Source organism: Sitodiplosis mosellana, unplaced genomic scaffold (assembly GCF_009176505.1).
Source record: "Sitodiplosis mosellana isolate CC-2019 unplaced genomic scaffold, AAFC_SMos_1.0 Smas_scaffold_6167, whole genome shotgun sequence".
Taxonomy (NCBI): domain Eukaryota; kingdom Metazoa; phylum Arthropoda; class Insecta; order Diptera; family Cecidomyiidae; genus Sitodiplosis; species Sitodiplosis mosellana.
Genome location: NW_022601408.1, coordinates 2,385,053 through 2,397,765, shown reverse-complemented (window position 1 = coordinate 2,397,765; position 12,713 = coordinate 2,385,053). Strand labels below are relative to the sequence as shown.

Below are 12,713 nucleotides of genomic sequence, written 5' to 3'. Positions count from 1 at the left end.
AAAGTGAAACCCTGCCGACAATCCAGGATACCATTCGAATCGGATGGGACAAGAGGTGACTTTTAGACCGACTTATTTCACTGAATATATGGAAAATAGTTGCCGGAATTTCAATTCGCATTTTACCAGTTTCTTGGTTTAACGGTCCTTTTTTTGTTTCAGTATCGATTATTGTCGAAACTAGACTAGAGAAAATCTTGGCTATCTAACTTTGACTGACTACCGAAATTTCTCACATGAATATTCCAAAATAAAAATGAAGCAGTTTAAAGAACTGTTATTATTTTCAATATTCAACCAAAACAGTTGATAGCATTTTGTTGATACTAGCAAAAGGAAGACGTTCACAAAATTCCACACCGTGAAAAAATAGTAATAAAGCAAATTGAAACAACAAATTGAATATTAGCCGCATTATTGAATAGAGAGAAGCGGAATTTCCTTGTTAAAGCCTAATGTAACATGTTGGCCTTACCCTTCTTTTTCAATATTCTATGCTATATTCCCATTGAAAGACATGGAAATCGGTGCTCTTTATTCATCGCCATCTAATTGATATTTGGCAATACACACACACACACACACACACACACATCGATATACAGAACGCTATTTGTTAACTCTCACTCTTCCTCTCTATCTATCTCTGTCTCGATTGAACGTGTAAACACGTAATTTTTTCACCGGATATAATAAATATTGATTTTTTTTAACAAGTTTTTATTGTATCCTACCATTCCACCAATAACCATCATTCGATGGTTATGTATCATATTATATTGTATGTGTTATTATTACATTTATACCGACTGCTTTTTCTTGCTGTTGTTTATTGTTCTTGTTATTGAATGTGTTTTGCTGTTTTGCGCTGACAAGACACACAGAGAGAGAGAGAGAGAGAGAGAGAGAGAGAGAGAGAGCACAAAAAGAAAGAAAACGTTTAAAATTTTTCGCACTTTATACATAACTAATAACAGACAACAGAAAATATGAATTTATGCCACTCTCGAGAAAAATAAACTCGAAGCAATTCGAAATGCGAATGGTCTTTTCGCCAACACACACACACACACACACACACACACACACACACACACACACACATCTCAAGCGTTTTCCGGACGCATAAAATGTGTGAATGACAAAAAAGGTCCTGTGCTTCACCGCAGTTTAAATAGTATTGATACAACAGCATACAACATCAACAATAAAAAAAAGAGAGCTGAGAACGAATAAAACGTTGCGAACAGTCTCGATTCAAAAACGTGTTATGTTGTCGCTTTGTTCACGAAATCATACCATCTAGAATCGGCAAGAATGTTTGACAAGCCTGATTGAAATGTTTTCATTCATTAGCTTTTTTGATAGGTTTTTAATGATGTCGATGAATTGGGCATTTTCGCTTTGTATTTTCTGTTTTTTTCTTGTTTCCTACACTATAAACTAGTGGTTTTAAATCACAGGAAGAAAAACTGTATTTTTTTAAGCTGGTCGGCGATTTGGAATTTGATACCCGTTTTCAATCTCATTTTCGAGGATCCACTGTATTCTGGAGATGATGGAATGAAATGACTATTTATAAAAAAGAACAACCAATTTGGATGTGGGTTAAAAAGACTCTCATAAACTCAAATTTAATAGCCCTGAGCGACAATTGAAACTTCAGTTTGATGAAGTGTTCATTGTCGAAAACAAAATGGGTTCGATGCAATTTTTAAATTGTTTCCAAATCAATAGAAGGCTTTTGTTTCATTTTCATTCAGCCGGTTTCGTCGTTGAGCACAAGTTTTCATTTAATTTTATAAACAACGGAATTGGTCAACGAAATATTCCCTTTTACTTGATACTTTTTAATGTGATGTGATTATAATATAATCAATGATGAAAATAAAAATTGGATAGCAAATATCTATAAAAAAAATTTCTGTAAATATGGTGGCCAAATCTTCAATTTGATGATTCTACTCGGCGCATTTACAGCAATAGAATGAGATAGTGGAAAAAAGAAACAGGAAATTCCACTTCTAATTCACTAAATGAAGAAAAGCGTTGAAAATTCCTTTCACACGAATATGCAAATTATGGTTGGAAAAGTTGTGTTGTGCTTCGTTTTGGTGAAGCCAAAAATAAACTACATTTCTTAATTTCCTGATATTGTGCCATAGAACAAAGCAGAAAAAACAACAAAAAGATTGTTAGAATTAGCGGAATGTTAAAAGCAATCCATAGCGCCATAGCATTTTCAAAACTATAACATGCTGATGGCTGTGTTCACTGTTCACGCCGAAAAAAGAAGAAGAAGAAGAAGAAGAAGAAGAAATCAAAAACAAATGTCTTCATACAAAGCATTGTTATTCGACTGAACGAATAACGACCAGCGCAAAGCCCTCTCGGACCAAATACACAATGCGCGCAAACGAATGGGACAGAAAGAGTAACAGATTGTTTCAAATGCATGTATATTATTGTGTATACTGTTGTCACATACAGTTTGTGAACAAACTAATTCACACCTTCATGTCTCTCTAAACTAATTGAATCAATGGGCCCATGAGACACCTGAACATGACATTTAACGCGTTATTTAAAAAGGATTATTCAAACAAGGCATAACAACGTCGTGGCATTGCGGCAAAACAACACACGAAATAAAAGAAGAAGAAAAAAAAAAAAAAATAACAGCAACAGCCAACAGACGAAGCATATATTGTACATTGGGTCGCGCAACGAATAAGCGCGCTGAGCGTTCGTTGTTGTGCCGTGTTGTTCGGTTGATGTTGCATATACTATATACATTATATTTTGTTTTGTTTTGTGATTTTTCTGTTATTCATTTCTCCATTGTTGTCCGTTTTCGCAGTGTTCGGTTTGATGCACATTTTTACAATTAAGAATAAGTGGCTATATTGAAAAGCGACAATCAGGAGGCTGCAACATTGACTTCTTTCCATACTAATTTGACGTTTGTCAGTGATGAACGATTTTGCAGTGCCATCTGCACATATTTGACTATTCAAAGTGAACTAGCTGTTATCAGTAATGATGAGTCATTGATGTTCAATTTTAGGTCATAAACGGCACTTTTGCAATTTTCAATGTACCGTTAATGACCCAAAATTGAGCATCGATGACTCATCGATACTGATGACAGCTAGTTCACTTTGAATAGTCAAATATGTGCAGATGGCGCTTTTCGTATTTGAGGTGATACGTTGCAGCTGCCCGGCGACAATTCGATGTTAAACGAGTCAAAGATTTGATTATGCATGGCATAACTGCTTTTCTCTGTGTTCTTTCTCGCTTCAAGTTCAAATCGACAATCAACAACAACTCGGCTCGTTACTTTTCGCAAATTCAATTTTCATATTTCAGTGCAACGCACAGACGATACATGCATTTTATTGGGTGCAATTTCATCGTTCTTTATTTTACGTGTGTGCTGAACTCTTTTTCTACGTTCGTTGGTTTGGTCGTTTGTTTTTGTTGCGCTGCACTGTTTTTCTGTCTGTTTTTTTTTTTTTTTTGTGTGTGCACCAATATAGCCGATTTCCATCTTGCATGGCATCGTTTAAAAGAAACATGTTGGATGTGCGATCCACACTTACATAAAACCAAACCACTCACGTGTTCAAATCCAAATTCTTTGGGCTCCTTTGTTTCACATTCGCAATTCTTCCGAATTCGGATTTGTTTAGTTTTATTTCCACACTACACACATTTTCCATCATTATCATATGCGCGCGAGAAAAAGAGATATATTCGATGTTTGCGCTTCATCAACCCTGTCTGTGTCTTCTGCACTGTGCGCATTGTGGCAAAATAATAAATATGTATTAAATGATAAGTGCATTTCAAAAAGATTGCATTTACACAGAGATAAATGTGTGTATCGGTCAGATGCGCTGCAAGGAGATATGACCACCTCTCTCCCCCGGCACCATAAACATTGCAAAAGACAGAGAAAAAAAAAACTGCGCGAAAAATCACAATATTAGTGGTCATTGTGGCTCCTCCAGAATCTCAAATTCAAAGCGGCCACTATTATTCTCATTCTTTCTCGCTCTCGTTTGGTGCACGCAATACTCCACTCTCTCAGTGTCTGAAGAAGAAAAGAACAAAACATTCAGCTTTCGGATGATCGCACGAGATTTTTGCAGCATACCTTTTTTGTCGAATGTATTCACTAAACATATTATATTCCAATTGTTTCAACATTGATCTTTTCGAACGTTTACTGTTTCTGCAGTTTATTTTTCGTCGTCATCGTGATGTTTTTTTTTTCTCTTGCATTTCTTTGCTCTTATCGTTTTGAATAGTATATTTGCCATTTGTTTAAGTCTGTTCATTGTGCGCTGTTGCATGTGAGGATAAAAAATATGCTGTGTGTATAACATGGCATTCTTTGCAATAAATTTAAATTCGCTAATTTGGTTTCAATTTCGATAGCCTCGCCTTTTGAAAAAAAAAAAGGACATGAATTGAAAAATGTGTATAGAGAAGAGCGACACAACAACCAATAGGCACCAGTAAAACAAAATGGAAAAGACCAAATTAACCAAATCGAAAAAAATTGTGAGCGCGATGAAATGGACAATTTTTTTTTTTTTGGTTCATTTCGACCAGTTTTCTGCTCATGGCGTTTATTTATAAAACAATAGCGTTGCCGCTTGTGCGCACATCCCAAGCCTGAATGTATCATTGTGCAACCTTTACGAATTGTTGTAGCTAATTTGATTCTCTACCAAACGAGTTGCACTTTGTAAATGTCACTCATTTAAAATACATTACTTGATATTTCATTTGATTATCGCTAATGCAATAATGAGAATGAGCCAGCAACCGCCGCACGCCACGCAAAATATGTAGACGATTCGAATATTATAATAGAAAGCCATGATTTTCATCGTGAGCATGAATATAATAATCAAAACAGTGAGTCAAGAGAGGAGAGAGAGGAGAGAGAGAGGAGAGAGAGAGAGAGAGAGAGAGAGAGAGAGACGAAGATAGAAACATAACTATAAAAACTATGGCGACAATTTATGTGCGCGGATGATGTGCCGTTAAGATAGTCTGTGAAGCAAAAGAAGAAGAAAAAATATGTGAAAAGATAGAAATGAGAAACGAAAGATGATCACAGACAAGAAGACTCGCATCGATTCCAAGACAGCAAAAACCAGTATTTGTGCTGGGCAACAGTTTTCTCTGCTAATGAAAAAAAAAATTCTTCTTCATCTTCTTATTTCATATTCAAATGGAAAAATCAAATTTTTGGAATGTTGAAAATCGGTGCATTTTCCGTACTTTTTACTGATATCCGAAACTTAGACTTGCCGTGATTTATTATAAATCCATTGCATGGTCATATATCTATTTTTGTGGTAAAAAATCATATTTTCCTGTGGTTAAATCGTTTTTTTTGTTGTTGTTGTTTTCTCTGAATTCTATTCAGTAGTCTTGTACTTCTGATCGATGCCATCTCTCGGGTTCGCAAGCTAGATGGCCCCTGTGGTCGTGCATTCAGTGATAACAATAGAACCATTAGGTACTTGGTATTAAATACCAGAGTAAATCTAATGAACTTTAATTTTTTGGCTTTTATGCTTCTCAGAACCGTTTTATGGCTCATTTTATGGCCCGACAAATGTTAAATAGCCACAAAGGACACGATTTTTTTTTTATTTTTCTTTGCTTTCGCACAAGAGAAAATAAATGCAGCATATATGCACACCTAGACTCGATGGGAAATTTATACACCATTTGACACATCTACTTCGCAAATGCACGAGAAAAAAAAATGTAATTAAGCTGCGCAAGATTTATCGTGTGCAAATGTAATGAACAAATTGTCTTTTGTTCGAGATGTGAATGATATCAGTTTACAAGGTAGATGTGGTGCGAGAGCGGGAAGCGCTTCGATCGCGATTTGGTCCAGTTGATTATTGAGGAGCGAGCGAAAGAGTTCACGTCTTCTGGTAATCTTAGCCTTTTTATCGTGTTTATGTGTGCGTTGCAGGAATTAAAAAAAAAAAATGAACATGATTTGGTGTTGCTGTGCTTAATAAATTTGCACAACACTCATTTGGTGCAGAAGTGCAATTTTATAACCTTCTTGCACACAACACAACCATTGTACGTAATCATTTCGAAAATATTTTAGCATTTAATGTGGTTAACTGCAAAGAATTTGTTTTTAACACATTAGAAAACTTTAATTTGAACACATTATTTCAAGTTAAATTGGTTTGCAGTTTGTTTTTCAGTCGTTATTGTTGTTGGTAGTGCTGCAAAAGAAGAAAAAAGAACGAAGATCAAACCAAATGGATGTCAAAAAATGTAGCCGTTTCCATTGAATGCCGCGCGTACTCCACAAAGAATGGCATCAAAGATCGTAGCACACTTTTGTGCAGAATTGAAAAAAAAAAAAACATTCACAAACACAACGATTTGCAGCAGCAGCAGCAGCAGCAGCAGCAGCAGCAGCAATCAGCGAATAGGTCTCTTTCTCGCTCTCTTCGATAGTGCACACATTTTCAGCAGAAATATATGTGTACAACTACGTGATGGATATCGATTGAAATGGAAGAATGCGCTCTGCTGCATATACAACAAGCATGTGATGTGTGCGCGATACCAGTTTAATTATAAATTGTGTAAATGTCAACTATATGTGGTGATAAAATCTGTTAAGCCAATTATAATTGGACAATTCCCATACATTGTCTCTTTTTCTCTCGCTCAATCCGTACAAACGTATTTGCATCTGAGGGCTTCAAATCTTCGCTAAGCGCGCATATTCAAACACACATCCGCAGCATAGCATAAACACTCGCACGCACATACACATACACATTCTCCGCAGCATTCTTTGTCATCTATGTCAGACAAATTAATTGATTTTGATTGTTTTCATGTTATTTGAAATATTACGGCAACCTAAAACAGATACACTCATCGAAATTCATCCGCGGTAATTAGGATGCTCATACAATTGCCGTTGACTTTCAAGGCATTCAAGCCCGATTCAAGCCATGTCAAGCACCGGTACCTTACCGTTTTCAATGTGTTATTTCTTTTCGATGTTTTACTAGAAACAATTTTCGTTCACACATCCAATCGACACCGAAATAAATGAAATCTACCATCAACACATTAGGTTGGTGCTACATAAAATAGACATAATTCTTTTAATGTAGCGCCCAAAACAAAATTAAATACGTGTGTACGCTTGTTTTCTTGATGCCACAGCTGCTTTCAATTATAATACGTGTGTATGTGTACTATTCCAAATCTCGTCGTTGATTTAACTCGGCCCCGTTCAGCCAACACACTAGAAAGTAAAGCGATTCATCTTAACAATATATTAATAATTATTCTTGGGATAATTTTTCTGTTGTTATTGTGTGTGCGAGCAAAAGCATTTTACCTAGTTCAAGAGAGTCGTTGATGAGAAATATATATTATGTGTTGATTGGTGCACTTAGTCTTCATTTCGCTTTTCTCTTCTGTACTTTCGACGACTTCTTGAGTTAAATAGAGAGATTTATTTTTTTTTTCCTTTGCTCTCAGCGTCTTTGTCTCACCCACGTTTTTTTTTTTTTTTTGTGGCATTCACACGCCGCGATTCAGTTTTCGTTCGTTCTTTGGCTTCGGCCGTTTTTTCTGCAGACGTGTAAATATGTGGGCGTTTATTGCTCATCATTTTGTATTACTTTATCGCGTACGGGAGCAAAAAACATAAATAAATGTAATAGTTTTGAATGTTTCCATCACTTATTGGATGAATTAATACCGTATTCTCTTTTCATGTTGTTCTTTTTTCTTTGTACATTTTCTCCATGTGGTTCATTCTGCTGTCATCGCTCCTCATCAATTTAGCAATTATCAAGCATGGCAAAATGCACTTTGGCGCACACTTTTCGGTTCTACTCGTTTCTTTTTCTTTGGAGTGTTTTACTTTTTGTTTCACTTGAAAATGAAACCTTTTTTTTTTTTTTTTTTGAAAAATTGATCGTAACGCGTTTGACACATAATTACCGTTCCATTTGATTTGAGAAGAGTTGTGTCGAGTGGTTGCACAAGCCAATAATGAAGTCAGAAATAGAGAGAGATAAAGAAATTTGAAGCATCTTTCATTGATGTCTCTCTGTAAAATGACACAGAGTGTGTACATGTTGTAAATAAACAACTGCGATTGCAGTCGTAGAAATTTGCATCGTCACTGGTGATGAAGGAAAAAAAAACTCACTCACAGAAAGAAAAACGCTAAATAATTGGAACGAAATATCACATAATATAAATTGTATGAATCAAGCCAAGTTCACCGATGAGTAGTGACGAGAGAGAGAGAGAGAGAGAGAGAGAGAAAGAAAGAGAAAATAAATCGAAAAATCGACAGGACTAGTATCGAAAAAAAATTGCACCACATAAAGCATCGCGTACCGATCGTCACTGTGCAATGCGCAACGCATCGTAAAGCACACACACAGATGCCAAAGCCTGCTCCGACTCAGTAGTTTTCATTTAAAATCGAGGGGCAAATCACTCTTAGGTATTACTTTTACATAAATGGTATTACTTGGTATTACTTTCCGTACAAATCAAAAGTAATACCAGGTGTATTACCTCTATTGATCAGTATTACTTGGTATTACTTGGATATTACTTTTTTTCGGTATTACTTTTTTCATAGAAATATCAAAAGTAATACCAGAGGTATTACTAGAAATAACTGAGGTATTACTTTTCTATTTGGTATTACTTTTGAGTGATTTCCCCCTTGTTTAAAATACATGTATAGCTACATATATAAGTGAGCGTATTTTTGATTCTCTTTTTTAAATTGAATCGATGCCGCCTGCTCAGTATTCCTTTACAGAATTATTATAAGTGGTTGTTGTAAGAACCGGCTTAATTTGTTACAAATATCGCCATGTAGCTCTTGTTTTGTCTTTTTTTTCTACTTCTTACTTTATTTATTTCATCTACTGTTTCGACGGCAATTCGATTCACTTTATTGTTTAGGAAGTTGCGAGCGCGCTTCTGATTCCATTCCCAATAACACATTGTTCACAATCTTGTGGTTGGAACATTTGTTATTTGGTCGATTGGCATCTCAGATGTAAACGAATTGTTCATTGATAACGAAAAAACGCATAATATGCACGTGCGTATACCGACAGACAGAGAGCAATCTGATTGCATTTCGCCCCTTGTTGACAATAAAATAAAAATAAAATGCGTGCCTTCATTGGTGTGCTCTCAGCTCATCATTTTATGCATAACAAACGGAGCTCTAGTTATAATTGCCATGACCAAATATTGATCTTTTACACATTCACCATTTGGAAATTAAAAAAAACGAACTTATAATTAACAAAGAAATAAATTGTGGTATTTAGCCGTTTGTGTGGTGAAAATGCCCAACCAATTAACGAATTAACAGACTGCTATTTTTGATTGCCCGTTTTTTCCGCATTTTTTTTTTATTTTTGGCTCGCGTTCAGATTTTATATTTGAAAGATCTCATTCCATCGAGCGCAATCGTGTGTCTTCGCTCTTGCCAAAATAACAAATAAAAAAAAAAACGGGTGGAAAAAAATTAGTACGTTTAGTGAGTAATCTTCTCAGAAGAAAATTGGTTTTAGCCAAGAGACTTTTTAAACTCGAGATTATTTTCGGAAAGCAGTTTATGCATTTGCTGTCTCCGTTTTTCCACTTCATTCTAGCTCCTTTGAAAAATTGTACAGAGTGCCGTTTTGTGCATGGCAAGAGACAGAACGAGTGTGTGAGAGAGGAAGAATGTGTGAGAGAAAAGCCAAGAATCGAGAAAGAAAATTTTTCTACACGAAAAATCGTTCTTCGTTCGTTGTTCATCATCATCATCATGACCATGATTCTTCTTTTTTTTTTCTCTTCCTTTATGTGCATGTTCATGTTCAATTTCATCGTCTCTCCATCCTCCGAGTGTATCGTTTCTCTCTTGATTCGTATGAACACGCCCTTCGTTGTTCGTCGCACTGTGCTTCGTCTGCGTCGGTCGACTGGAGGCAACTCAACTTCAGTTGTACGTTAGATCTCGTAGTCTACACATCGTCCGAAAAAATAAAACAATCTCTGTTGCGCTGAGTGAGAAATATTTTCGAAACAAAATTTCAAGTGTGTGATGCACAAAATAAAATCGATCACAACGCACGTGTAACATTTAAGCTACGAACACTTTTGTTTATCAATCAGTGAAATTTGAACAGAAAAAAAATCTCAACAACAAACAATCGGTGGATTTTGTGATTTGTTTTAAGTCAAATAGAAGAAAGAAAAAAATATAATGTTGCAAACAATGCCAACCAATGTGCCAAAAATGAGTTCAAATTTTAGCATTGAATTGCTGCTGAAGAGCGATTCAAGTGTGGAAAAGGATGTAAAACTCCAGAAATGTGTAACAAAACCAACAATCTCACCGATCGAATTGCCTCTAAAGTCCGCTTCGATTTCGGACGATTTTAGCCGAGAAGTGAGCCCAGTTAATCAAATTCCCGATACTAGTGATATTCCCGCTCGTTTTATAAACTGTGCGCCACAACATAGACTACCCAATCATGGTATGCAACATCCATATCAACAGCCACAGTTGCCATTTACACCGTCCGATAATTTATTATCCCTAAATGCAATGCAACAACATCAACAAATCCTCAACACTCAATTACAAATGGCAGCTGCTCTAAATTATCAATATAATGCATCGATGCAGCCGCAGGCGATGAACTTTTCGCAAATTTTAGGCAATAATTTCCATCGTACCTCTTATCATATGCAACGATTTCCATATGGATACGGCAGTGGTAAGCATTGAGTTTAAATTTTTTTTTTTCTTTGGTTTTTTCTTCCTTTTGGTTTTCGAAATGATATTTATAATGTGTAGTTGCGCGAAAGAGCATATATTTCGGGCGAGTGAAAGAAATAACTGAGCGCTCGTTGAGAGAAGACAAAGTAATTTGCACCGACCGATTATTTTGCTTTTTGACGGTTGCATTTGATGTTTATCTGGCCGATTAAATGCGCGCAATTGTGGTGTTAATCGTTTTAACAAGCTTAACCCACTCTCAACGTATGTGCCCACATTTTTTGATTTAGCAAAAATTGCGAATTACAAACGAAATCGAGGGAAAGAAACTTGATTTTTAGACGTTTTTATTCCGTTGAAACTGTGAAACTAATTGATTTTTTTTTTCTCTCTTTCTCATTTGTTCTCACAGGTGATTTCCTATTGCACCCGTACCGAAAACCAAAGCGTATTCGAACAGCATTCGCGCCATTACAGTTACTTGAATTAGAGAATGCATTTGAAGGCAATCAATATGTTGTAGGATCAGAACGAAAAGCATTGGCCAAACAGCTACATCTCACAGAAACTCAGGTAAGAATTCATCACCATCAAACACAACAACAACAACAACAAAATTAATAAAAAACGAACTCCAATATTTCGTGCGATTAAAAAGAAATGAGAAATAAATCTGGCACATGTTCACCAAAATATTTATGGTTAAATGTTGATTTGTCGATTTCCACGTTAAATACCCATGAATTCATTTTTATTTTAGATGTTGGAGAACGTATTTACTAACAATAAATAAAGACGAAAAAAAAACTAACGTTTGGTCCTTTTTTCTATCTATTCTTTTCGCGTAGGTTAAGGTTTGGTTCCAAAACCGAAGAACGAAACACAAGCGCATGCAACAAGAGGGCAACAATAGCACGGGCAACAAAAATCTAAATCGCAGCCTAAGTGATGAAGACGACAGCAGTCAATGTATGGATGATGAAGAAATTAACGTGGACGACACCCAATTCAACTGATCTGATTTACCTGATTTAAAACAAAAACAACAACAAGAACATAAAAACAGCACCACATTGTTTTTCTGTGTACGATTCTACTACCATTTGTCGAATGATATAAGCCGAATTGTATGCGAATCAAATTGAAACAAAAACAACGATCGGCACTATATTCTCAAAACCAAACGAAAAGAAGAAGAAGAAAAACACATCGCACCATGCAATGTAGACGTCGTCGATCAGTATTTTAAGCCAAACGAAGTACGAATTATATTATTTATACCCATGAAAGAAAAAATGAAAGAAAGAAAGACTGTATACCATGAATTATATTGGCAGATTACGATGCATTTTATGTACATATATATATATATATATGATAAGTTTCTATATGTAATGCGGGTAATTTCTGTATATTTATTTTGAATAATTAAAATATAATGAGAACTATTAGAACTATTTACCGAACATCTTCACGTGGTTTCATTTGCGTTTTTTTCTCTCTATTCGTTCGTGTTTTTTTTCCCTTTTATGCATTGATTTGTCAGTTAAACGCTCACGTACGTGATTTCGCTGCAATGAGAGAGGAAACTGGATTTCGTTGAAATTGGTTGTATGTCTGAATCAGATAGGTACACGCACACATTACACCAAGAAGACAAGAGTCAATCATTATTATTCTATGGTATTGTTAGCTGCGTTTAACTGAATGGGCTGATTGTAGATGGAAATTAGCGATAGTAATCGAAAAGGATGGGCTTTAGATAATTTCATCCATTCATTCACATTTGAATCGATTTGATTTCGTAGTAAAAAAAAAAACCTTTCTGGAAAATCAATAAAACTGTTTGCCCGATTAGATCGGTATGAAT

At 35.6% G+C, this 12,713-nt stretch overlaps 1 protein-coding gene across 1 annotated transcript; it reads left to right on the top strand.

Moving 5' to 3' along the window:
- The first annotated feature begins 10,081 nt into the window (after nucleotides 1-10,081).
- Nucleotides 10,082-12,302, top strand: LOC129575413 (homeotic protein empty spiracles-like). The gene is made up of 3 exons (XM_055459010.1): nucleotides 10,082-10,841; nucleotides 11,256-11,416; nucleotides 11,692-12,302. The coding sequence occupies exons 1-3, from the start codon at nucleotides 10,325-10,327 to the stop codon at nucleotides 11,857-11,859; spliced, it is 846 nt and encodes a 281-aa protein (XP_055314985.1). The 5' UTR covers nucleotides 10,082-10,324; the 3' UTR covers nucleotides 11,860-12,302.
- The last annotated feature ends 411 nt before the right edge of the window (nucleotides 12,303-12,713 follow it).

Coding starts and splice junctions, on each gene's coding strand:
- LOC129575413 (XM_055459010.1), top strand. CDS start 10,325: ATGTTGCAAACAATGCCAACCAATGTGCCAAAAATGAGTTCAAATTTT. Junction 10,842..11,255: donor TCCATATGGATACGGCAGTG/GTAAGCATTGAG, acceptor TTGTTCTCACAG/GTGATTTCCTATTGCACCCG. Junction 11,417..11,691: donor TACATCTCACAGAAACTCAG/GTAAGAATTCAT, acceptor CTTTTCGCGTAG/GTTAAGGTTTGGTTCCAAAA.